The following is a 25,638-nucleotide window of genomic DNA, read 5'->3' on the forward strand; positions in this document are numbered from 1 at the left end:
TATCAATAAACTAGTGAGCAAAATCTCATTAGAAAAATGTCAAAAGAGGAACCACAAAATACAAAGATCAATTCCTGCCATGATCGTGAACAAATACAGAAAACAACAACAAAATCACAAAAAAAAAACAGCCTAATACAATTGAACCCAATAAAACCCCTCACACTCGACCGGTGATGATGACCCTTGGCTCACCGCTTCTGTCTCCCTTTGCGTTTCTCTTCTCTTCTCTCTTTCTCTATCTCTTTTTTAATCAGGACCAGGCTTTATTGAAAAGGGTTGTTCAGGCATTGGATAAAGCTAAGTTTTTTAGCTTTGCCTGCAAAGTGTTTGATATTCTTCTCTGGAGAAGATTTCTGAGCTCACTTTTTGTTGTTTCATAGTTGCATAGGTATAACTCGCAGTGGTTGAGCCTTCTGCAGGGTGAGGCCAAATCTATCTTCCATATCCATGCTCTCTGGTGTAATCCCTTCTTCAAGCTTCCAATCAAAGGAATAGATTAGTGACCCTAACATTAAGTGCAACATTCTCATTGCCAAAGGCAATCCAGGGCAAATTCGGCGTCCAGCACCAAAAGGAATAAGTTCAAAATCTCGCCCTCGAACATCCATATCCGATCCCAAGAATCTCTCTGGCATAAAATACTCCGGATTCTCCCACAGACTTGGATCTCTATCAATGGCCCATACATTGACGAACACTTTAGCACCTTTAGGAACCGTAAAGCCGCAAATTTCTACATCTGCCCCTGCTTTGCGGGGAAGTAGTAAGGGGACTGCTGGATGCAATCTGAAGGTTTCTTTTATAATTGCTTTCAAGTACGGTAACCGAGCAATGTCTGATTCTTGTACAAAGCTATCTCTGCCTATTGTCTGCTCAAGCTCCTCTCGCGCTTTCAGTAAACTCTTTGGGTTGCGAAGTAGTTCCGTCATTGCCCATTCCAACGTGCTTGAGGTAGTATCATTTCCAGCAACAATTAAATCCTGTAAGATTGATCAAGTAACTGTGATGCATATTGGTAAACCAACGAAGGGGAAATGGATGCTCTATTGAACGGAGCAAATGCAAAACATTTTTTTTTAAAAAAAAAAAAAACAAGCGAAAGAGAGAACCAAAGAGAAGAACTGAAACTAACCAAGAATAAATGTTTCATGCAATTCCTATCCATCTCTTCTTCGTTGTGTTCATTCATCAGGGTGAGAAGAGTATCAAGCAAGTCGTTGTTTGGGATATAACCTTGCTTTCTTCTTAACTGCAACCGTCGATCGATGATACGATCAAACAAATCAAGAATCCTCGCAAAGTAATTTGATGTGCGACACATTATACCCTGTAGGTCGAACTTTCTAAGCATGGGGAAATAATCAGCCAAGTTTTGTTTTCCTAGTTCATCCATAATGCACCTCGACACCTCCTTGAGCTCTCGTACAATATCCAAACTTGAATCAGTCAAATCCAGAGAAAAAATAATAGTTGACAGGACATTAAGTGAAGTGTTGAAAGCCATTTGGCCAATATCTACTGCAGCACCTACACGACAACTTTCATGAACATTAACAAGAAGTTGTTGAATTTTCTTGTGGCGAAGGTCTTGGTTAGCATCAAGTTTCTGACTGGCAAAGATATAAGAGTTGCAGATTTTTCTAAGATTTCTCCATGGTGCCCCGACAGGGAGCCAAGCCAGCGACACTCGGTGGTGTTCATGTGCTTCGACTGCCTGAACAAAAGATCGGTCAGCAAAAGTGAGATCAAGCGTTTGGAGGACTTCCTTGGCTAGTGGTGCAGAAGAAATTACTACTGCAGTTACTCGGCCTAGTTTTAGGCTAATCAACGGGCCATGAAGCTTGGCAAGCTTCGCCAAAGACTTGTGGGGTTGGTCACCAAGATCAAGAAGGTTTCCTAAAATTGGTAAAGCAGCTGGACCTGGTGGAAGCTTACTTGGACTTCCCTTCTTGCTTCCTTTACAAACAAAAATAAGAGATGCAACAAAGGCTAAGGTGAAGAGAAGACTCGATACATAGCCTATCACTGAGTCTATCATGTTGGAGAAATACCCCTTTAAAGTAGTAAAAGTAATTACTACAGAAAAATAAAAAAATGAAATAAAAAAAAATAATTTTAATGTAATTTACTTTAATTTTAGACTATGTTGAATTTCAAATAATTCTTTAACTATTACAAATAAATATATATAAAGAAAGAACTTACCGTGAAATCTACATAAAATTAATAACACTCAAAATATTTTTTAAAATACCCACAATAGTTTTTTTACTATTTTTCCAACTCCCCTTGCAAAAAACTAATTCCTAAAATAATCTCTAAAAGATATTCTCTATAGAGAAACCACTAACAAGGATATTTGCTCGACAAATGCTTGATGCTGTGAGCCTTTAGCTCTTGCCTATAAATAGGCAAGGGAGTGGCTTTCATTTATTGGTCATTATTACGTGGGCCATCGAATGAAGTTGTCTACATCTCTTTTCTTTTCTTTTACGTGGGCCCTCCACGTTCGAATGACCCGCTAGAACTTTGATTTTTGTGGAGGCTTAAATGATGTGAGCTTCCTGCTAAAATAATACACTTGTAAAATGGCGCAGGAAATAGAATTTTCAAGATGAAAAAGCTATTACGTGTCTGACCAATAAATGGATTTCAAAATCTTTTCTCTGTTCTTCTCACGTAAAAAGTAATTTGACACATGAATCGTATGGGCCTCTCAATTACTAGAAGCCTTTTCACATTTTTGGAATTTTTTTTTAACTAGAATCAAAATTAAATTTTGATATGATTGTATTTTTTATTTTAATTTAATTTTAATATTATTTTTTAGTTTTAATTTTAATATTATTTTTTTATAAGAATATTTGAACTTAATAAAATAATTAAATATTTTTAATATAATACTAATGTAATTAAACACACTTAAATTTCAGTAGGTAATATATATTCTTTTTTCTCTCTAACCATAAAACTTCAAGTTTTTATCTATACCATGCATATCATGTGCGAAAATCATTGCAATATCATCTTCTTGTATCGGCTTTCCTATTACAATATTTTGCTTGATTTCCTATTCGGCTTTTGATATTATTATGGCGAAAACTTCAAATCAATCCCTGAATTATATATCAAGACTCAAATAAGTTTAAAATCAAATTTTTAACCACATCAGCCCTGAATTATAATATTAAAATATTCATTACTTGAAAAAGACGTAAAATTCAAAAGTATTTTTTTTTTATACTCAAATATGTATATTCCTAACAATCAAAGATATTTTTCATTTCACATCAATGAAAGAGATATTTATAGATGAATTTATCAAGAGGATATCAAAATATCTTAGATCTACAATGGACAGTTGCAGACGAAAACGATCATTTTCAAACTTTCAATACTCCATCAATTTTTTGTAAATCATGTCAGAAACAATTTTGTGGAAATTTTTTTAGGTGGATCTAGTTTATTATAAATTTAAAAGCTATTAAAGTAAATTTTATTTATTTTTTATAAAGAGATTTATATATTTATATTTTCAAAATATTTTTATTTATAATAAGTTAAATTTAAATAAATATTTTCTTTAATAAAATTTATAATGCATAGTCATGGAACTATATTTAAAAATTTTTAATTTTATTTCATAAGGATTGATCTGACAGACAAGGAAAAAGAATAAAAGGAGAGGGGCATTCACCTCTCAGACTAAGTTTTTCTAAGTTCATAAACCCTTGAAAAATCATATTTTCTGAATCTCAGATTATAAAAAATTATCAATGATTTTATATTTTTTATTTAAAAATGATAAATTATATTTTAATTCTTAAATTTTAATATAATTAATAAATAAATTTTTATATTTTTAAAATTAAACACTTAAATTTTTCTATAATCAGTCCATCTAAATTAGATATCTTTCCATTTATTTTATCCGTTAAAAGGGTAGAAATATCTTTATTTTCTTTTTAAATGGATAAACTATATTTAAATCTATGAGTTTTACCATAATTAATGAATTAACCCCTATATTTTTAAAATTATACACTTAAATTTCTTTATTATCAATTCGCTCTTACCCTTATCTATTATAATTTAAATATTTTAATCATTAATTTTTTATTTAAAAAACATTTAAGTCCTTAACTTTTATTTATAGTATCTTATTTAACTAATTTTTAATGCTTTTTAGTTTTCAATTCTCATTCATTAAAACACTTCCATACATATAATTTTAATATTTTCAAAAAATATTTACAATTTAAGCTATTTTTAAGTGGTATTAAATAATCTTTAAATAAATTGTAAACTTTTATAAAAAGCATTTTGAAAAAAATTATACTTTCACAATAAGTTTGACCTGATTTTAAACTAATATTTATAACAAATGAAAAAACTGTAATTTTAAATAGATTAAATATAAAGTGGTTTAAGGATTTAATTTTAAAAATATAAGGATTGATCTGCTAACTACGCTAAAATTTAGAGATCAAAATACACCACAAAAATTTATTGGATTAATAACGAAAAATTTCTGTTACAGATTAGTAACGGATTAATAACGGATATCATCTAAAGAACAACAACAGTAACGGATGAAATAATCCGTAACAAATCCGTTACTGAATTCTGTAACGGATTTATATCCGTTACAGAATTGGTTCAATTCGCCCAAAATTAGTAACGGATTAACATATCCGTTATTAAATTGTTTTCTATTCAGTTATTTAGTAACAGATATATTATTCGTTACAGAAGTTAAATTTAGTAACGGATGTGTCCGTTACTAAATTTAAAATCCCTAATATATGAAATCTCTAAATTTCCCTTTATCAATTACACGATTTTACTTCTCTTTTCTCGGCATTTAAACGAAAATTTTCAAAATCTCTCTTCACGCTGTCAACGTCGTTGCTGCCTCCACTGGTGGTGGTTGATTCTTCTCTTTCCTCCTTCTGCCGCCGTTCGGTGCTGCTCCTCATCCTCAATCACGCCACTGCTGCGTCTGCTGGTCGTGGTTGGTTCTTCTCTTTTCTCCATCGCTGCATCCGCTGGTCCAGTCCTTCTGCTCTCCGGTGCTGCTCTCCGGTGCTGCTCCTCGTCCTCAATCACGCCTCTGCTGCTAGTCTACGTTCACTGCAGGGTTGAATTGGTTTTGATGTTGTGATTTTAGATGTGCTCTTTTTTGTGTGAATTATTGAAATGGGTTATTGAATTTTAATTTGATATCAAAAGAAATATGCGTCCCTTCTTGCTCCTATATATTTTTACAAACAAAATTTCAATTGCTCTTTTCTATCGGATAGCAACTTGACCTAGGCTTCGCATCATGTTGAACAGTATGAACAAGGACTAAGCTAAATGAAATTGTATCCCAAATTTTTTCCCTCTCGCCCCCAAAATTATTAATATTAATTTTGCTAATTCTATCCCCAAAATTATTAATTTGAACTGTATGAACTTGCCTCTCTTAGTATAACTTATACTCTGATAAGAAAATTTGCTAATTATGCATAATTTAGTGCAATAATTTTTTTTAGGTAGTGCCCCTCTGTAGGCACTCTATTACTGATTCAATACTTTTAAGTTCAAAATTTGACTTGGAAGAATAGTTTCTATCATGACTTGATTGTGTACTTCTGATCTGTCCCTCCATTTCTATCTTTTTCTCTCTTGCATTTTAGTATTCTTGTATGCACATATATTGTAAAGATAATACATCCTGTGCATCCATTGTGTTACCATCCTTTCTCACTTTCAATTATATTTATGATAAGATTTATCTTCAATCCATGTTTAGTTTATTTTATTTGGGTATTTTGTTGATTGTCTCTTGGATGATGTTTAGTTATTAGTAAAGGTGGATAATAAGGATAAAAATAGTGAGTATAGCTTTTACCAAAATAATTATATTTTTCATATCAAATTAGATGGATTGACTGTGACTTGTATGATATTGTAGACTAATTGGGAGGGTGGTTACTGTCCACTTACACTCCACTTCAGCGAAGATTATCCTAGCAAGCCTCCAAAGTGTAAATTTCCTCAAGGTTTCTTCCATCCTAATGTCTACCCTTCTAGAACTGTTTGCCTGTCAATCCTTAATGAGGATAGTGTGAGTATGCCTTTGATGGAATTTTTGTTTCCTTGATTGTGTTATGGATCTGATTGCAGCCAGGACCTGCTGGACCAACCAAATCCTGCTGATCCTGCACAAACTGAAGGTTATCATCTCTTTATACAGGTATGTTGACCATGATCCTTAGTAAAATATGTTGGTATGGTATCTTTGATGGAATCCCATTACATTTGAAAATGATATTGTGCCTTTTAGTCTCCATTTGGTTTATCATATGGAGGGGTCATTATTTCCTTATGATGAGATTGGTTGAGATTGGGAGCCCACATCACCAAAAAAAAGTATTTTATTTTAGGTAGCTTGTGATTATATTTCACTAATAATTATAATTACAAATATTGATAATTCTTATGTGTTGACATTTTGTATATATATAATCCATATTGCATAACATCACCAAATCTCTCTATTACCTTCAAAGATATATATGAATGATTTTTCACTTCTACTATAACCTTTCTCTTTTTTATTTTTATTTTATATATAAAACCTCTTTTTTCTTATTCCTTGAAAAAATCTTACTTCAATTTCATATTAAAAAAATATGAAATTTATTTTATTAAAATTATTACTTGAATTTTATTTTATATTAAAAATATCAAAAAAAATTGTTAGGATTAGACAGCTTATCTTATTAAATTGATCCTACTTGCTTAATTATTATTTTTAAATACATAAATAATATTTAATTTAATAATGATGGTTTTTGAACTAAGTAAAATTCTAATTAACTAATTAATAAAAAGTATATATGAATTTTAATTCTTGAACTTATAAAGTTACCAAGATTATTAATTCTTATATATCTTTTTTCTATCACATAAATATTCAAACCATACTATTAAATTCACCCTCTAAAAGTTTTCATTAAAAAAAACAATAATAATAAAAGAAAATAAAAGTGACATACCTGGTATTCTCTCCTGAATTTCCTACATCATTTATGCTAACCAATTTCAAAATGTTAGGTGCCTTTCCCAGTACATTTAAATACTCTGAATCTTCTAGGGGCTTGAGTTCAAGTTGTTAAATGTATGGGTATCCTTTGTCATGCACTAAGGATATTTTAAGGCTTATGCCATTTTTAAGTTTCTTATTGATATTTTAAGGCTTATGCCATTTTTTTAGCTCTGAGGCTTATTGATAGATAAATAAATAAATAACTAAAGTTTCACTGACATTGAGGAGAGAAGGCCTTCATTTGGACCTGACACGAAAAATCAAGGAGTAGAAATAGAAGATGAAAGGAGATTTTTTATGCCTTATGTCATTCAGATGTCAAATATAGCTAACATCTTTTTTTTTATTGTTATATATTCTATATACAATAGGTACAATATGCATTCTGATAGAGGTTGGATATATGCAAGACTAAAAGATGGTCTACTAAATCCTTTATTTCTTGAAGGAATAAATGAATTCATATCAGCTGCCAAACAGTTTCCAGACTGTTTAAATGGAGAACTAATTAGGTGTCCATGTAATCGATTTAAGTGCCAAAATCGCAGTTTTGAAGATGAGAGTACAGTTAGGTTTCATCTGATGAAATATGGGTTTGTTAGAGACTATTATGTGTGGTATTTGCATGGCGAAATTCAAAACTACAATGCGGTCCATGGGAGAAGTAATGATTCGACTGACAACACTTGCAATATAGAATATCAATATGGTGAGTTCTCTAATGCTTACAAACAACTAGTTGTAGATGCAGCAGGACCTAGTTTCTCCCCATCAATAAGTTATGAGCCTCCAAACCAATCTACTCAGAAATTGTATGACATGTTGGCCGCTGCTAATCAGGAATTGTGGCCAGATTGTGAAAATCATTCACAACTGTCAGCTGTGGCAAGGATATTGAATATCAAATCTGAACATCATTTGTCTGAACGTTGCTTTGATAATATTTGCCAATTCATCAAAGAAATTTTACCTACTGATAATTTGTTTACTGATAATTTCTACTCTACAAAGAAATTACTTGAAGGCTTGGGATTACCAATTCAGAAGATTCATAGTTGCTTAAATGGTTGTATGATTTATTGGGGTGAGGATAATGAATTGCTCAGGTGCAAGGTGTGTGATCATCCGAGGTACAAACGATTGCGAGATAGCCAGAGCTCTAGTAAAATCCAAGTTGCTTATAGTAAAATGTATTACATGCCAATCACACCTAGACTACAAAGGTTGTACGCATCTAATGCTATAGCTAAGGATATGACTTGGCATGCCACTCATGGGATTGATGATGATTTAATGCATCATCCATCTGATTTGCATGCATGGAAAGCATTTGATAACAATTGGCCTCATTTCAGTGCTGAGAAACGTAATGTCCGTCTAGGACTGTGTATTGATGGTTTTCAACCCTTCGGATAATCTGATCAGCAATATTCATCATGGCCCATCATATTGACACTGTACAACTTACCTCCATGGTTATGCATGAAAGGTGAGTATATGTGTAATACCCGGCTCGTTCAGGCATCGAAATTCCTACCGTCCGGTGGAATCTCGGATGTCGGATTCGTTTTAAGGGGTAGTGCAAGGGTAAACTAAAGTTTTCTACAAGGTTTTCTAACATGTGTTTAAGTGTTTTATGGTTTTGAAAGGGAAGGAAATGAGTTTTGAAGAGAAAAGGTCAAGGAGGGAAAAACAGAGGTTCGGCCGCCGAAGGTATGTTCGGCCGCCGAAGGTGGTAGAGTTTGTGCCTCCGAAAGCTAGGTTCGGCCGCCGAAATTGGCTGAGTTGCGGGTGCAAGTTTGGCTGCCGAAGATGGTTGACCAAGCCACCTATATAAGCCCTTAGGTCGGTTCAAGAGGTAAGGTTTCTTCCTCTTCCCACCCAAGGTGAGCTCATGTCCTCCTTGAGATGATTTCATGGTTTTTGCAAGTTCTTGCATGGTTTTTAATGAGTTTTATCCTTGTTTTGAAGAGTTGTGAGTTTTGAGCAAGGTTTTGGAGTTTGAAGCTCTTGAAGCTTGGTTTCTCCATGTTTTGAAGTTAGGATCACACCAACTCTAGTTCTTGAAGAGGTAAGTGTTGATCCTTATGTTTTCTGGTGTTTTAAGCAAGTTTTATGGAGGGATAAAGGGTAGGTTTGCATGGTTTGCATGAGTTGTGCATGAAGGGGTTTATGCATCCTTTATGCCTTTGTTTGCTATATGTGGTTCTGTGATGTTGTGTGTGGGAGTTTAAGGTTGTTTTAAGCTCCTATATGTGTGTGTAAGGGTTTGTGCATGGTTTTAAGAGGTTATATGCATGTTAAGAGGGTTAGGAAGGTTTAGGGAGGCTTGTTGGTGCATGGATCTGGGTTCTGGAGGACCTCAGGTTCGGCCGCCGAAAGGAGTTTCGGCCGCCGAACCCTTGAGGAGGTGGGATAAGCCGCCTAAACTCGCCCCCGAAGGTTTGGACTTTCGGCTCTGGAGTGGAGTTTCGGCCGCCGAACCTGCCGCCGAACATGCCTGACTTTCATCTCTGGAGAGGACTTTCGGCCGCCGAAAGTGCCACCGAAGGTGCCTTGTTTTGCCTTCCTTTGCATGTTTTTCCATGCATGTCTATGGTGTTTTAGGGGGTTTTTGGGGAGATGTTTCAGAGTTATGTTAGAGTTGTTTGGCACCTCATGTGAGTCCACCTGTGTAGGATCGGATCTGAGGCGAGGTGTTTAGCTCCAGTGTGAGAGTTGGCCCAGAGTTAGCCACAGCTTGGTGAGTAGAACTAACTATGCATGTTTTAAAGCTAATGGTTAAGATAGTGACAGTATGAGCATGAGACACGCATCATGGATGCCATATGATACTAGGTTGTACTGCATTTAGAGATCACGACTATGCTGCATTGCATTGTTCTTGTTGAGGGGTTGGACCAAGGCGATCTCAGTAGCCCGCTACCTGTTATGTCTAGATAAGACCTTTGGGAGCTCCGCAGTTAGGAGCCAGGCTCTAGTACATGTAGTGACCTGGGAGTCCATAGGGGCCGGGCACTGACAGAGGGAGTTCTGGGATCATGTCTAATCCGAGATGTGATATGTTTGTGCTATGCCACATTCCATGAAAGCATAAAATGCATAATGAACTGTTTTATGGTTTCTACTCACTGGGCTCTAGTAGCTCACCCCCTTTCCCTTAACCCCAGTTTTGCAGGGCTAGAGTTCAGCAGAGTGAGCTGTGGGAAAAGCAGAGTTTAAGCATGGGTTGCTGTGTTTGGCTGTAATAGCATAGCTAGGTTTTGATAGAGTGGTATGTGGAATGTTTATGTATGAAAGAAGCTTGATGTATATGTTTATGGAAGATGATGTAAAGATTAAAGGATGATATGTATATGTTATGTTTGTTTGTATAGTATAGTAGTGGACATGATGTATGGACATGATGTTTTAGCATGATGTATATACAGGTTATGCATGGAAAGAGCATGTGGTAAAGAGATAGAGTATAATGAGATAATGTCTAGAGTTGTGCTTTGCCTAGTGTATGCTGAATCCCTAGTTTATGCATGTATCCTGTTTTACGTTTCTGGATGAGAAATGTGTCAAACTAGGCTTAACGTATGCTGTGTTTATAAAACTCCAGTGATCAGGGAAGAAAGGGTATCAAACCCCTTGACCCAGCTGAGAGGGAAGAAAGGGTATAAAACCCCTTGACCCATAACGGAAAGTAAGGCTAGCCTGTAATATGCTGACCCTAAGATAGTGGGTTCTATGTTTTCAGTTTAGGAGTAGATCACTGGTGTAGGCCTTAACGGCTGTGGTTTTAAGGTTAAGCCTGGTGGTTTTACAGAAAAGGTTTTAAAAGCTAGTGTTCTAGTTGGATCATGTTTGGGATTGATCAGGTACACAGAGTTCAGTTTAGGCTTGCTACGGGTCTAGGCGGCCTTAAGCCGATCTGGATCCTAGCGCCGAGCAGTTTGGAGCCGTTACGGAAGGGTACCGGTTTCTGGGCTGTTACAATATGTTTTTCACTGTACTTGTCCCAGGGCCTAGAAATCCAAAAGATAAGTTGGATGTGTACTTACAACCCCTAGTAACTGAGTTGAAAGATTTATCGGAGAATGGAGTTGAAACATATGATGCATGCAATAAAGAAAAGTTCACTGTAACGGAAAAATTCCGTTACAAATCCGTTACTAAATAGTTTTAGTAACGGAAATTTCCGTTACTAATCCGATAAATATTTGTAGTGATATAATTCACACGATATAAAATTTTTCACTTATATTGAAATGAATTTAAGTGTTCATAAGGATATTTTAAGTGTGTGAAATGTTTATTCTCTTTTTAATCCATTGACTAATGAATAAAAAGACCTTCAATTTATACGGATGAATTATATAGAAATTTATAATTTTATAAATATAGAAACTGATCTATTAAATATGTTAAAATTTATTAATTAAAGTATAATTTATTAAAAAAATATTTCTATATAATAATAATAAATATTTTTATATTTGATATGAGACTTGATATAAGCTTAGCTAACATAACTATCGTTAGATGATAAGCATAACAATGCAAATAAGAATTCCAAAGGATTGCGTGATAGTAGCTCAATATTTTATTAAAATTTATTAGAAATTTTTTTTTTTGAAATGAAATTTATTAGAGATTTTTTTTTAAAAAAAATAGAATTTATTAGAGATCGAAAGGTTGATTTTTTTTAAACAATGCAAGGATTATATTTATCAATGTAAAAAAAAAGCACATGTATATAGAGTGAATTGAAATCTTTATATAACAGAAAAACAATCCAAATCAACTAAAAGATAACACATAAACTAGTTTAAATTAAATTATCTCGATAATAGCTCAAATCAAGTCAATCCAACCACAAAAATCAATAAACTGTTTGGAAAGAGGATCGTCATCTTTATTGCGGAGCTAAAATTCACCAGCAATATGACCGAAAAATCAAAACAGTAAACAAGTAAAATCATCGGATAACAAATCAACAAAAATAATGCAAAAAAACACTGTGAAAATTTAGAATAGTAGAAAAGAATACAAATCTAAGGCAATTCAAAATAAAATCAAACCCACGGAAATGAGACGCTTCAAAGCCTTGAGACCAAGTATCAGCCAATATGGGAGTGTAATCTCTCTCGGACGCAATAAAACGTTTTAAAATACTAGTATCACAACAATGAGAAATTTGAGCTACGATTAAAGATGAACTACTAACACAATAAGTCTGACTAAGTCTTTGGTAGCACAATCAACTAAAAATAAAAACAAAATCAAACTATCAAAAAAAAAGTCAAAAGAGGAACCACAAAATACAAATATCAAGTCCTGCCCTAAAAGCGAAGGATGATCGTGAACAAATACAGAAAACAACAACAAAATCACAAAAAAAAAAAAAAAAAACAGCCTAACACAATTGGACCCGATAAAACCCCTCACACTCGACCGGTGATGATGACCCTTGGCTCACCGCTTCTGTCTCTCTTTGCCTGCAAAGTGTTTGATATTCTTCTCTGGAGAAGATTTCTGAGCTCACTTTTTGTTGTTTCATAGTTGCATAGGTATAACTCGCAGTGGTTGAGCCTTCTGCAGGGTGAGGCCAAATCTATCTTCCATATCCATGCTCTCTGGTGTAATCCCTTCTTCAAGCTTCCAATCAAAGGAATAGATTAGTGACCCTAACATTAAGTGCAACATTCTCATTGCCAAAGGCAATCCAGGGCAAATTCGGCGTCCAGCACCAAAAGGAATAAGTTCAAAATCTCGCCCTCGAACATCCATATCCGATCCCAAGAATCTCTCTGGCATAAAATACTCCGGATTCTCCCACAGAATTGGATCTCTATCAATGGCCCATACATTGACGAACACTTTAGCACCTTTAGGAACTGTAAAGCCGCAAATTTCTACATCTGCCCCTGCTTTGTGGGGAAGTAGTAAGGGGGCTGCTGGATGCAATCTGAAGGTTTCTTTTATAATTGCTTTCAAGTACGGTAACCGAGCAATGTCTGATTCTTGTACAAATCTATCTCTGCCTATTGTCTGCTCAAGCTCCTCTCGCGCTTTCAGTAAACTCTTTGGGTTGCGAAGTAGTTCCGTCATTGCCCATTCCAACGTGCTTGAGGTAGTATCAGTTCCAGCAACAATTAAATCCTGTAAGATTGATCAAGTAACTGTGATGCATATTGGTAAACCAACAAAGGGGAAATGGATGCTCTAATGAACGGAGCAAATGCAAAACATTTAAAAAAAAAAAACAAGCGAAAGAGAGAACCAAAGAGAAGAACTGAAACTAACCAAGAATAAATGTTTCATGCAATTCCTATCCATCTCTTCTTCGTTGTGTTCATTCATCAGGGTGAGAAGAGTATCAAGCAAGTCGTTGTTTGGGATATAACCTTGCTTTCTTCTTAACTGCAACCGTCGATCGATGATACGATCAAACAAATCAAAAATCCTTGCAAAGTAATTTGATGTGCGACACATTATACCCTGTAGGTCGAACTTTCTAAGCATGGGGAAATAATCAGCCAAGTTTTGTTTTCCTAGTTCATCCATAATGCACCTCGACACCTCCTTGAGCTCTCGTACAATATCCAAACTTGAATCAGTCAAATCCAGAGAAAAAATAATAGTTGACAGGACATTAAGTGAAGTGTTGAAAGCCATTTGGCCAATATCTACTGCAGCACCTACACGACAACTTTCATGAACATTAACAAGAAGTTGTTGAATTTTCTTGTGGCGAAGGTCTTGGTTAGCATCAAGTTTCTGACTGGCAAAGATATAAGAGTTGCAGATTTTTCTAAGATTTCTCCATGGTGCCCCGACAGGGAGCCAAGCCAGCGACACTCGGTGGTGTTCATGTGCTTCGACTGCCTGAACAATAGATCGGTCAGCAAAAGTGAGATCAAGCGTTTGGAGGACTTCCTTGGCTAGTGGTGCAGAAGAAATTACTACTGCAGTTACTCGGCCTAGTTTTAGGCTAATCAACGGGCCATGAAGCTTGGCAAGCTTCGCCAAAGACTTGTGGGGTTGGTCACCAAGATGAAGAAGGTTTCCTAAAATTGGTAAAGCAGCTGGGCCTGGTGGAAGCTTACTTGGACTTCCCTTCTTGCTTCCTTTACAAACAAAAATAAGAGATGCAACAAAGGCTAAGGTGAAGAGAAGACTCGATACATAGCCTATCACTGAGTCTATCATGTTGGAGAAATACCCCTTTAAAGTAGTAAAAGTAATTACTACAGAAAAATAAAAAAATGAAATAAAAAAAAATAATTTTAATGTAATTTACTTTAATTTTAGACTATGTTGAATTTCAAATAATTCTTTAACTATTACAAATAAATATATATAAAGAAAGAACTTACCGTGAAATCTACATAAAATTAATTACTATTTTTCCAACTCCCCTTGCAAAAAACTAATTCCTAAAATAATCTCTAAAAGATATTCTCTATAGAGAAACCACTAACAAGGATATTTGCTCGACAAATGCTTGATGCTGTGAGCCTTTAGCTCTTGCCTATAAATAGGCAAGGGAGTGGCTTTCATTTATTGGTCATTACGTGGGCCATCGAATGAAGTTGTCTACATCTCTTTTCTTTTCTTTTACGTGGGCCCTCCACGTTCGAATGACCCGCTAGAACTTTGATTTTTGTGGAGGCTTAAATGATGTGAGCTTCCTGCTAAAATAATACACTTGTAAAATGGCGCAGGAAATAGAATTTTCAAGATGAAAAAGCTATTACGTGTCAGACCAATAAATGGATTTCAAAATCTTTTCTCTGTTCTTCTCACATAAAAAGTAATTTGACACATGAATTGTATGGGCCTCTCAATTACTAGAAGCCTTTTCACATTTTTTGAATTTTTTTTTAACTAGAATCAAAATTAAATTTTGATATGATTGTATTTTTTATTTTAATTTAATTTTAATATTAATTTTTTAGTTTTAATTATAATATAATTATTTTATAAGAATATTCGAACTTAATAAAATAATTAAATACTTTTAATATAATACTAATGTAATTAAACACACTTAAATTTCAGTAGGTAATACATATTCTCTTTTCTCTCTAACCATAAAACTTCAAGTTTTTATCTATACCATGCATATCATGTGCGAAAACCTTGATTTATCTATACAATGATTTATACAGTAGCTAAGTACAATGATTTATTAGAGATAAATTGTTAGAGACAAAAAAATGTCCTTCCTCTTTTGAAAATAGATATAAAATGTCGCATCTCATATGAATGAACTTCAATAATTTATCAGTTTTTCAAAAGTTGTGTTCGAAAAATATCTTTTAATAATTTTTATCACGAAATATTTTTTAGAAAAAATAGGTCTTTTCAAATTTTTAATTTTATCAATCTTTTCAAATATGTCCAAAAATATCTAGTAATGATATTTATACCCTATATTTTATAATGATTATTTTAAACTTTCAGCGACTGTTTCTGTTTTTAAATAGATGACAATTAAACATTTCATCTAAATTCTTAATAATAATTGTAATAGAAAATTCTTTAAAAATATTGAACATTTTCACCATTTAATCCGATTAATCAATTTAAAAAAAATTTGTCAAATTAACAGGTTCATCCTGAATAATATACGTTCTTTTTTATCATTATATTGTTTCTACTTTTTCTTTCATGTTTTAAATAGATCACACTAAAATTGGTAAAATAAAAAAGATTGATTTGTATAATTAGTTTTATTTACAGAAAGTTATTTTATTTATTTAAAAATTAAAATTCATATAGCTATAAAAAGAGTTCAAACTTACAAATAGATCAAGAATTAGTAAACTTTAAAATAGATATTTAATTTACTCCTAAAATTGGTGTTTTGGAGATAAATAAGATGAAAATTGAATTCAAAATAAATTTAAAAAAATGTTTAAAATGAGTGCTGCTCAGCTTGATTTTATTGTAATTTTAAAAACATTTTGTTAAAACAATTGTTGAAATTAATTATGTCTGTCCACAAAATGCAAACAAAAAATACATATATTATGCAAAGAAGTAAACCTAAATATGCCGTGTAAAATAAATATTATAGATTATTGATGTATATATTATTTTTTTTATACTGGTTATATTAATAAAATTTTATCAAATTAAGATGGATATCGTCCTAAAAAAGAAACGATTATGCTTAATAGATTCTTTAGCCAAAGTATGAGCAGTAATATTACGACGAACCCATTTAACAAAAATATCAGTTTTATGGTCTAACAAAAATTTATAATCATTCAAAAGTAAATCTCCAAATAAGATAATTTGGCAAAAATGTTTCTCTAAATGTCTGTCTAAGACTTTCATAACATAATTTGGCAAAGGTACTCCTCATTAATTTTTATAATTTGGCAAACATACTCCTCCTTATTTCTTATCTCTCGAGCATAAATTATTAAAGTTTTTCGAATAAAGCCACGGAAGAGAACTTTTACGAGATAAATTTCGAATAAAATTTCAAGATTGACATCGTTGTTGTGATTCCTGAAACTTATAATAACTAATAAACTTTCATTGAACATTACCTCTCAAAATAATCGAATCAATAAAATTTGATGAAAAGTCAACAACAAAAATAGATTGATGATTCCTCCATGTTAACGAAAGGTCACCCCAACCTTTGTTTATTAATTAAAAAACAACCATCAAAATGTAAAAAATTATGAAAAAATTTCATATGAGAATTAAGAACTTTTGTTACCATCAAAAATAAAATGTTTGATTTATAATTAGGAACTAAATCTTTCAATACAATAATTGTTCAATAATTACCGTCATAAATCTATTAAAGATATCTGCATATACTGAAAATTGATTAAATTATATGTGAGAAAATATTTCGATCATACAAAAATTATAAGTAACGATCAAAATATTTTTAGAGTTTTTAATAAAAATAATAATATCTTTTTCTTTATCAATAATCAATTGATCTAAATAGTGTTATGTGAAGGAAGAGAAATAAGAAATTAAGTGTAAGGGAGGGGAACATAAAAACATCGACTCACTGAGGAATTAATGATAAAAATTTTGATCTTATATATTATTTAAATTAATTTAATAAGAAAGTAAAAATAATTTCTTATATATTTATGTGAGAATTATCTCGAATAAAGTGTCGTGATGTCGTGGGTTATCTCGTTAGTCTAATCAAGTGTGGGCAACGCCGTACCTAACCTTTTCTATTTTTTTATTAATTTATTTATTTCCCGACTGTGGTGCCACATTTGAAAATGATCAAATTATAGATTTTAATAATAATAAAAAGCAAATGTAAAGGATCTTAAAAGGCAAATTTAAGGCTCCAATATTCTTATTATAAACTAGTTTTTATAACGTGCAACTGCATTCCCGTTATTATAATTTAATTATTTATATGTAATTTTTTACTTTTTCATATAATATAATATATTGGTTTAATGATTTATTAAATTTAATCTTTTATATAATAAATTATCATATAATTTTTACTTTGATATTTTAGATTTAGCTTTTTATTTTGAATAAAATTGTATTTTTTAAAACAATTCGATTTTAAATATATAAATAATTTAATTATTATAACCTATATAGCTATATAAGAATAGGATTTAAAATAGATTATGAAGAGTTTTATAAGTAATACATTTAATTTTTTATAATTATATTAAATGATACATTTCAATTTTTATATTTGTGTCAAGCACACTTATATCTTTTATTTTTATTTTAATTTTTAAATTATATTTTTATATTTAATATTTTACTAATTAATATCTTCATAATAAATATTTTATTATTATTTTATTATTATAATTTTTATATAACTTTTTAATTTTTTATCATTACAACTTAATTTTCTATAAATTTTTTAATATAATATATAATCACAATAAAATAAAAATTTTAATATATATCGAAAATCTCTTTCCTCGGTTTTTATCACATAATCTATTTTAAAAATATTAAATTTTAGAATTTTATAAATTTATTCTTTATCTACTTTAAGAATTTCCCACTCATCTATGACTTTTACAAAATCTTTCAATATTAACTCATTTTTATTTATTATTCTTTTAATTTCCGAAGATTCTGAATCATCTGATTTTACTGTACTTAATGATTTACACAAAAAAGGATCCATTTTCAAAATCTTGAATTATATCGCAATCAATGCCTATTATACCCTATGACGCCTAAAACCTTGGCTAAAACGGGTTCAGTTGGCATATTCAAAACATGATTTTGTAAAAGTCATAAATGAGTCGTAAATTCGTAAAGTAGATAAGGAACAAATTTATAAAATTTCAAAGTTTAATATTTTTAAAACAGACTATGTGATAAAAAATGAGAAAAGAGATTTTTAGTTAAGTAAAAGAAAATAACTTTGTTATCAGCAATGACATTGAGTCATTAAAAATATAAATATATCTACATAGGATTAATTCAAGTAGGTATAAAACCATTAACCATAGAAGGATTAAACACTAGTATTTTAGCAGTAGTAAGAGATGCAAGATTTTTAAATTTTCAGGATTTCTTGTTAGGATCTGTTGAAACTAGTTTAAGTGAAGGACCCATATCCTTTGAAGTATATCCAGACATTACCATTTCATTAAATGATTTAAATATTTTAGAAAGCATAGTTTTAGAAATAAAAACTCATAATTATAGGATGAAACAAGGTTCCATTCCTATAGCATTAATATATAAAATTCATTATAAAGCTATGAATTCGGCATTTGGGACTAAGTATAAGTTACAGCCAAAATTGGAAGAAATAAGATTTTTACAGACAGATTTAACTAAAACAAATACGGTAATTCCTAAAACAATTCAGTGGAAATATATAATCTTGCCAGATGAATGGATATTAGAAGGTATAGTACCTCCTCCAGAACCAGAAAAGATAAAATCAAATACAAATTTAAGTAAAATTGAGCAGTTTGAAGATGATAAAGTATCGCTAAAATTTAATAAAAGTATGAGTAGTAGGTATAACGGAAGACATAGGAAGAGTTTCAAACCTACCATCAGTAATATATGCAACATATAAAGGAGATGAACCTAAACCAGTAATTCAGACTATAGTAAAATCTAGATTTTCAACATCGGATATCTAAGATAGACACCTTAAAATGAAAGGAGTCGATTATAGTTCTTCAGTACCCCAAGCAGTTTATAATTCGGTAGAAAATTATTTAAATCAGTAGGCTGAGATAGCACCTTCATCACCATTAGCATCCGCTAATAATAGAGAATATAAATAGAGAATAAATTTTTAAAGGAAATTACCAGGACAAAAAATTTAAGTAAATTAAATAAAATAGTTAAAAAATATAAATTTGAAGATTTAAAAGAAGAATATCTTGGTTATATCAGTCATAATAAAAAAGAAATATGATTTTTTGAATGGTTCAAGTTATGTAAAAAGAAAAGTATAAATCTAATAACAATAAGAGATAAAAGGTCAGAATGGATCGTAAATGATACGATTAGGGGTGAGCATTCGGTCGGTTCGGTTCAAAATCGAACCGAACCGAAAAAATCAAAAACCGAAATTTTAGTGTTTATGAAAACCGAACCGAACTGATTTTGGTCAGAAACCGAATCGAACCAAACCGGTCTGATTCAGTTCGATTCGGTTCGGTTTGATCAGTTTCGATTTTTAATAATTTTTTTATTTTTTACACTTTATTTTTAATATTTTAAAATTTAATTAAAATATTTTAATCTTAATATGATTTAATTTCTCTATATTATTGAAAAAATATATTATTATCACTAATCGGTTCAGTTTGGTTTTTTCGATTTTTTTCTGATCAAAATCGAACCGAACCGAAATAACTGAAATTTCTGAAATTAAAAACGGAACTGAACTGAAATATATAAAAAACCGAACTAAATTTTCAAATCGGTTCAGTTCGGTCGGTTTTTTCAGTTTGAACCGAATACTGCTCACCCTTAGATATGATTATTCCAAGTGAATTTCCGCAATAAATGATGAGTAAAATATTACATGGAGATAAAGAAATAATTTGTGCACCATATAAGGTAGGTAAAGAAAATAATACAGATAAAAAAATAATAGAGTAAAATAATTTTAGTAATGCAAGTTTAATATGCATAGGTACCCAGTTAAAAAACATGGAAAAACTTTTAAAAAATAAATAGATAGAAGAAAAAGAGGAAGTAAAACAAAAAATTAAATCATATATTTTTAAACCATATCAAGTCTCTAGCTCAAGTCAAAAAGAATTAAAAAAAATAATAAAAGTGAATTTTTACAAAGTTTAAAAGATCAATTAAGCAAAGTAGAAATTTCTGAATCCAGTAAAAATATAGTACAGGAAACTCCACAGTCAAAAATTATAAATATAATAGAAGAAGAAGAATTAGAAACTGAAACTGAGCAAAGTCAGCCAGATTCAGAAGATACAGAACAACTTGAAGTAAATCCTATATCACATAAGAAAATAGTCAGTAGAGCACCGGACCTATGATTAATAGATAAACCAAGTATTAATTCTCAATTTAAGTATAATACTTCAACAGTTTATGAATGGAATATAGATGGATTATCTGAATATAATATATTGAGCTTATTGCAACAGATGACTATGGCAGCTAATGCAAATAAAACTCAGTCTTTTGCTTCAGATAGAGCAATAGTTGAGATTATTATAGCAGGTTTTACGAGACAGCTAAAAGGTTGGTGGGATTACCACTTAACTGATCAAGAACAATTAGACATATTAAATTCAATTCAAGTAAATAGTGAAGGAGAACCAATATTAAATGAATCAGGGAAAACTATTCAAGATGCAGTATCGACATTAATTTGAACTATTTCATTATATTTTATAGGAGATCCATCCCATTTAAAAGATAAAAATGCTGAATTATTAAGTAATTTAAAATGTAAAAAATTAAGTGATTTTCAGTATTATAAAACCACGTTTTTTACTAGATTAATGTTAAGGGAAGATTCAAACCAAGATTTTTGGAAGGAAAAGTTTTTAGCTGGACTTTCTTATTTTCTAGGAGAAAAGGTAAGAAACAATATAAAACAACAATATGGAAACCCGATACCTTATAGTAAATTAACGTATGGACAATTGGTAAGTATAGTTCAAAAAGAAGGTTTACAAATTTGTCATGATTTAATTACAAAAAAACATTAAAGTATGATATGCATAAAACTAGACAGAAATTATGATCTTTTTGTAAACAGTTTGATTATGGAATAGGTCAGGATAAAAAATGTAATGGTCAATGTTCAAGAGATAAACCCAGAAAATACCATAAAAAGCACCAATATTATAAAAAACGATATATTAATAAACCAAGCAAAGAAGAATTTTATAATAAAAAGAAAAATCATAAACCCTACAAGAAATATAGAAAGAAAACCACAGTAAATAAGACCCAAAATAAAAAAATCATTTAAAGATCTAACATGTTATGATTGTGGGCAAAAAGGCCATACATCTAAATTTTGTAGGTTTAATAAAACATTAAATGAATTAAAATTAGATGAAGATCTATAAGTAAAATTCAGGAATTATATATAGACTCAGAAAGCTCAACATCAGAACTAATAGAAAGTGAAAATCAGATAGATGAGCTAGAAACTAGCTCGTCAGAAAAATCAATAAGTGTATTAACTAAAGAACAAGGTTCATTATTGGAGTTAATAAATAATTTAGAAGATAATAGTACTAAGAAAAAATTTCTTAAAAAATTAATAAAAAGCCTTGATGAAACAGAAGAAGTTAAAAATATTGTTCCTAAATTAGAAAAACAAACTTATGATTTAACTAAAATATTAAATAAAAATAAGAAACTTAAAGAAACAGTATCTATAGAAGAATTGCAAAGAAAAATCAGAATAATAAAAACTGAAGTAAAAGATTTAAAGTAACAGCTTCGGAAGGATTCAAAAAGAATAAAATTTTTGGAAGAACAATTAATTTCTGAATCGTCTTCTTCATCTAGAAAAGAAGAAGAAAATAACCAGAATAAAATAAGTTAGTTAGATAGTAAAGAAGTAGATAGTAACTTTATATTATTATTACAAGAAATAACTTCTAGAAAATATTTAATAAAATTAACAATAAAATTGTCAGAAGAATTTGTGATAGAAACTATAGCCTTATTTGACACATGAACATATTTAAATTGTATAAAATCAAGCCTAGTACCTTAGAGATTTTGGATTAAAACTAAAGAAAAATTATCTGCAGCTAATAGGACTAAATTAAATATATTAGGTAAGACAGAAGCTTTGGTAGTAAACCAATATTTGGAAATAAAAACTGTATTTTTATTATCCCAGCAGATAAATCATATGGTAATATTAGAAACTCTTTTTATAAGCCTTATCACACCTTATTCAGTAAAGGATGATTGTATAAAATTTAAAACAATAAATAAAACAATTAAGTTAGAATTCACAGAAAAACCTAAAAAAAAAATTTTAACCTAATAAAAGCACATTCCATTAGGACAATGGAAATAAATTCGATGATAAAATTTAAGACAGAAGACATAAAAGATCTAAAAAATAATGTACATTTTAGTATAATTAAAAGCCAACTAGAAAAAGAATATGTAATGGAAAAAATAAATAATTTAAAAGGTTATATGGAAAAGGAATTATGTGCAGACAATCCGAATGCTTTTTGGAATAGAAAACAACATTTGGTAGATTTGCAATGTGAAGAAAATTTTAATGAAAAAGCTATATCAACTAAGGCTAGACCCATTCAAATGGCACCAGAATTACTGGAACATTGTAAAAAAGAAATTAAAGAATTAGAAGATAAAAAATTAATAAGTAAATCAAGAAGTCCTTGGTCATGTGCAGCTTTCTATGTTAATAAAAATGCAGAAATAGAAAGAGGTACGTCAAGATTAGTCATAAATTATAAACCATTGAATACAACATTAAAAAATGGATTAGGTATCCAATCCCTAATAAAAAAGATCGTAAGTTTGATATGAAGTCAGGATATTGGCAAATCCAAATTCACCATAAAGATATATATAAAACTGCATTTACAGTTCCATTTGGACAGTATGAATGGAATGTAATGCCTTTTGGATTAAAAAATGCACCGTCAATGATGGCTCTCCTTGCAGAGTTAATTTATCAGCATAAGACACATTAGGAAACTGTGCTTTTTTAAGTATCCAGTTTTTTACAATCATTTATGTGGTAGAGTTCCTGAATGATCCCACGATTTTACTTTGTGCTTTCTTACTATCACCGGAATATTTAATTCTGTTATATACTGAAAATCAAAATACCATTGATATATCCAGAGAATAAAAAACTGTGTACAAAAATACATTAAAGGGGTATATATTTTTCACTCTGGGCAGGTTTATAATTGGTTTTAAAATACTGATATACTTGAAAAACTTCTGGTGATAAAATATCATCAGTAATACCTTTACCTTACCACCATTTTAAAAACTAGTTTGGAAATCTGGTGGTGGTTTTAATACTATGTTGATCAAAATATATCAACCACGAATGAGTAGTGGTTGGGTTTTGAATATAAAAAATATTTTTCCATACTTCTATATAGTCAAAATAATTATATGAAGAACAATACTTTTTAAAATTTTTAAATGATAATGAAGTGTATAAACTCGAGGTCGGTCAATCCTTTGGATGGATAACCCGTTTTATTTAGATAGAGGAATACGCTATTACATTTTTATGATTTCTATCAAAATTATGTTTTATTTTAACTGATGCCGTTTCTTCTAAAATACTATAATAATCCTGAGGTTTTGACAAATCCTTCGGTGTAAAATACCAATTTTCAGGATAATACTTTCTAATTACTTCTCATGGATTTATATCATTAAAACCATTTTCGACTTCAATTTTCACCTCCGAAATATTTTTTAAAATCCATTTATGAAAACTAGTGTTATATCCTTGGCAAGATTGGATTTTTGGCAAACCCACAGCCTTCAACGGATTTGATAAGTCTTTACTGTCTACCGTTTGAGACAGACTAGTCATACCATAAGCGGCTTAGATGAGTTAATATTAGAAAATTTTATAAAAGTTATAGATGAGTGGGAAATTCCTAAAGTAGATAAGGAACAAATTTATAAAATTCCAAAGTTTAATATTTTAAAAATAGACTATGTGATAAAAACTTAAGAAAGAGATTTTCAGTTAAGTAAACCTTTTGAGAAAATAATTTTGTTATCAGCAAAGATATTGAGTCATTATAGAAGTAAAAAATATAAGTATATCCACATAGGATTAATTCAAGTAGGTATAAAACCATTAACCAGAGAAGGATTAATTACTAGTATTTTAGCAGTAGTAAGAGATGCAAGATTTTTAAATTTTCAGGATTTCTTGTTAGGATATGTTGAAACTAGTCTAAGTGAAGGACCCATATCCTTTGAAGTATATCCAGACATTACCATTTCATTAAATGATTTAAATATTTTAGAAAGCATAGTTTTAGAAATAAAAACTCATAATTATAGGATGAAACAAGATTCCATTCATATAGCATTAATATATAAAATTCATTATAAAGTTATAAATTCGGCTTTTGGGACTAAGTATAAATTACAGTCAAAATTGGGAGAAATAAGATTTTTACAGACAGATTTAACTAAAACAAATACGGTAATTACTAAAACAATTTAGTGGAAAGATATAACCTTACCAGATGAATGGATATTAGAAGGTATAGTACCTCCTCCAGAACCAGAAAAGGTAAAACCAAATACAAATTTAAGTAAAATTGAGCAATTTGAAGATGGTCGAGTATCGCTGTATGAGTAGTAAGTATACATGATCTTCATCTTCAGAAATAACAGAAGACATAGGAAAAGTTTCAAACCTACCATCAGTAATATTAAAGGATATATATATATATATATATAATATTTTTTATTTTTAATAATAGATAAATAAAAAAAAATTATAAGCAACCTATTAATTAATTGATATTATATATTTTCTCACTTATATATGAATAATAATAAATATAAATATAAAAATTTAAAATTATATCAATATAAATATAAAATTAGAGTCTAAAAAAGATTAATAAGAAATTAATAATCGTCACAATTAAATTTACATATGAAAGATTCTTGAGTGCACAATTAATTTTATATAATTATATTATGTAATATAAATTTATAAATTTATAAATTTTTAAATTTTATTATTTATATAAAATAATAATTAATATATATGTGAAATACAATTTATTATTAATATTAATATATAAATTTTTAATTTTTTTACTACTTTTTAATACAATAAATACAATTTATTATATTGATTGTTACTATTATGTAATAATTTTTTAATTTTTAATTATTTTTTAGTATAATATACTAATAATATTGTAATAAAAATTTTATTATATTATATTTTATTATTAAAAAATTTTATTATATTTTTATTTTAATAATAAATAAAATGTTAAAATATATTTATAAAAATTAAATAACTATCCTATAAAAAGACATTCAGA

At 30.2% G+C, this 25,638-nt stretch overlaps 4 protein-coding genes across 5 annotated transcripts in view; 2 read left to right on the forward strand and 2 right to left on the reverse strand.

The window, feature by feature from the left end:
• LOC122723121 (geraniol 8-hydroxylase-like) lies at positions 1-2,395 on the reverse strand. The gene is made up of 3 exons (XM_043954106.1): positions 2,268-2,395; positions 1,136-2,065; positions 1-983 (listed from the first exon to the last, which is right to left on the reverse strand). The coding sequence occupies exons 2-3, from the start codon at positions 2,039-2,041 to the stop codon at positions 378-380; spliced, it is 1,512 nt and encodes a 503-aa protein (XP_043810041.1). The 5' UTR covers positions 2,042-2,065; positions 2,268-2,395; the 3' UTR covers positions 1-377.
• Positions 1-14,453, reverse strand: LOC110604949 (geraniol 8-hydroxylase). Its single transcript, XM_043954107.1, has 3 exons — positions 13,394-14,453; positions 12,586-13,249; positions 1-319 (listed from the first exon to the last, which is right to left on the reverse strand). Exons 1-2 carry the CDS (start codon positions 14,297-14,299, stop codon positions 12,644-12,646), a joined length of 1,512 nt encoding a protein of 503 aa, XP_043810042.1. The 5' UTR covers positions 14,300-14,453; the 3' UTR covers positions 1-319; positions 12,586-12,643.
• LOC110610112 (growth-regulating factor 10) overlaps positions 5,085-25,638 on the forward strand; it is a 24,609-nt gene continuing 4,055 nt past the window's right edge. The window contains exons 1-3 of one of the 2 annotated variants that reach the window (XM_043954109.1): positions 5,101-5,143; positions 5,963-6,050; positions 6,175-6,244. The gene's annotated coding sequence lies outside the window, so the exon portion shown is untranslated. Of the gene's footprint in view, positions 6,051-6,174; positions 6,245-25,638 lie in introns of both variants that reach the window. The other variant, XM_043954108.1, reaches the window with a different exon arrangement.
• Positions 7,478-8,515, forward strand: LOC110610091. Its single transcript, XM_021749960.1, has one exon. The coding sequence runs from the start codon at positions 7,478-7,480 to the stop codon at positions 8,513-8,515; it is 1,038 nt and encodes a 345-aa protein (XP_021605652.1).

Source organism: Manihot esculenta, chromosome 2 (genome assembly GCF_001659605.2).
Source record: "Manihot esculenta cultivar AM560-2 chromosome 2, M.esculenta_v8, whole genome shotgun sequence".
NCBI classification, from domain to species: domain Eukaryota; kingdom Viridiplantae; phylum Streptophyta; class Magnoliopsida; order Malpighiales; family Euphorbiaceae; genus Manihot; species Manihot esculenta.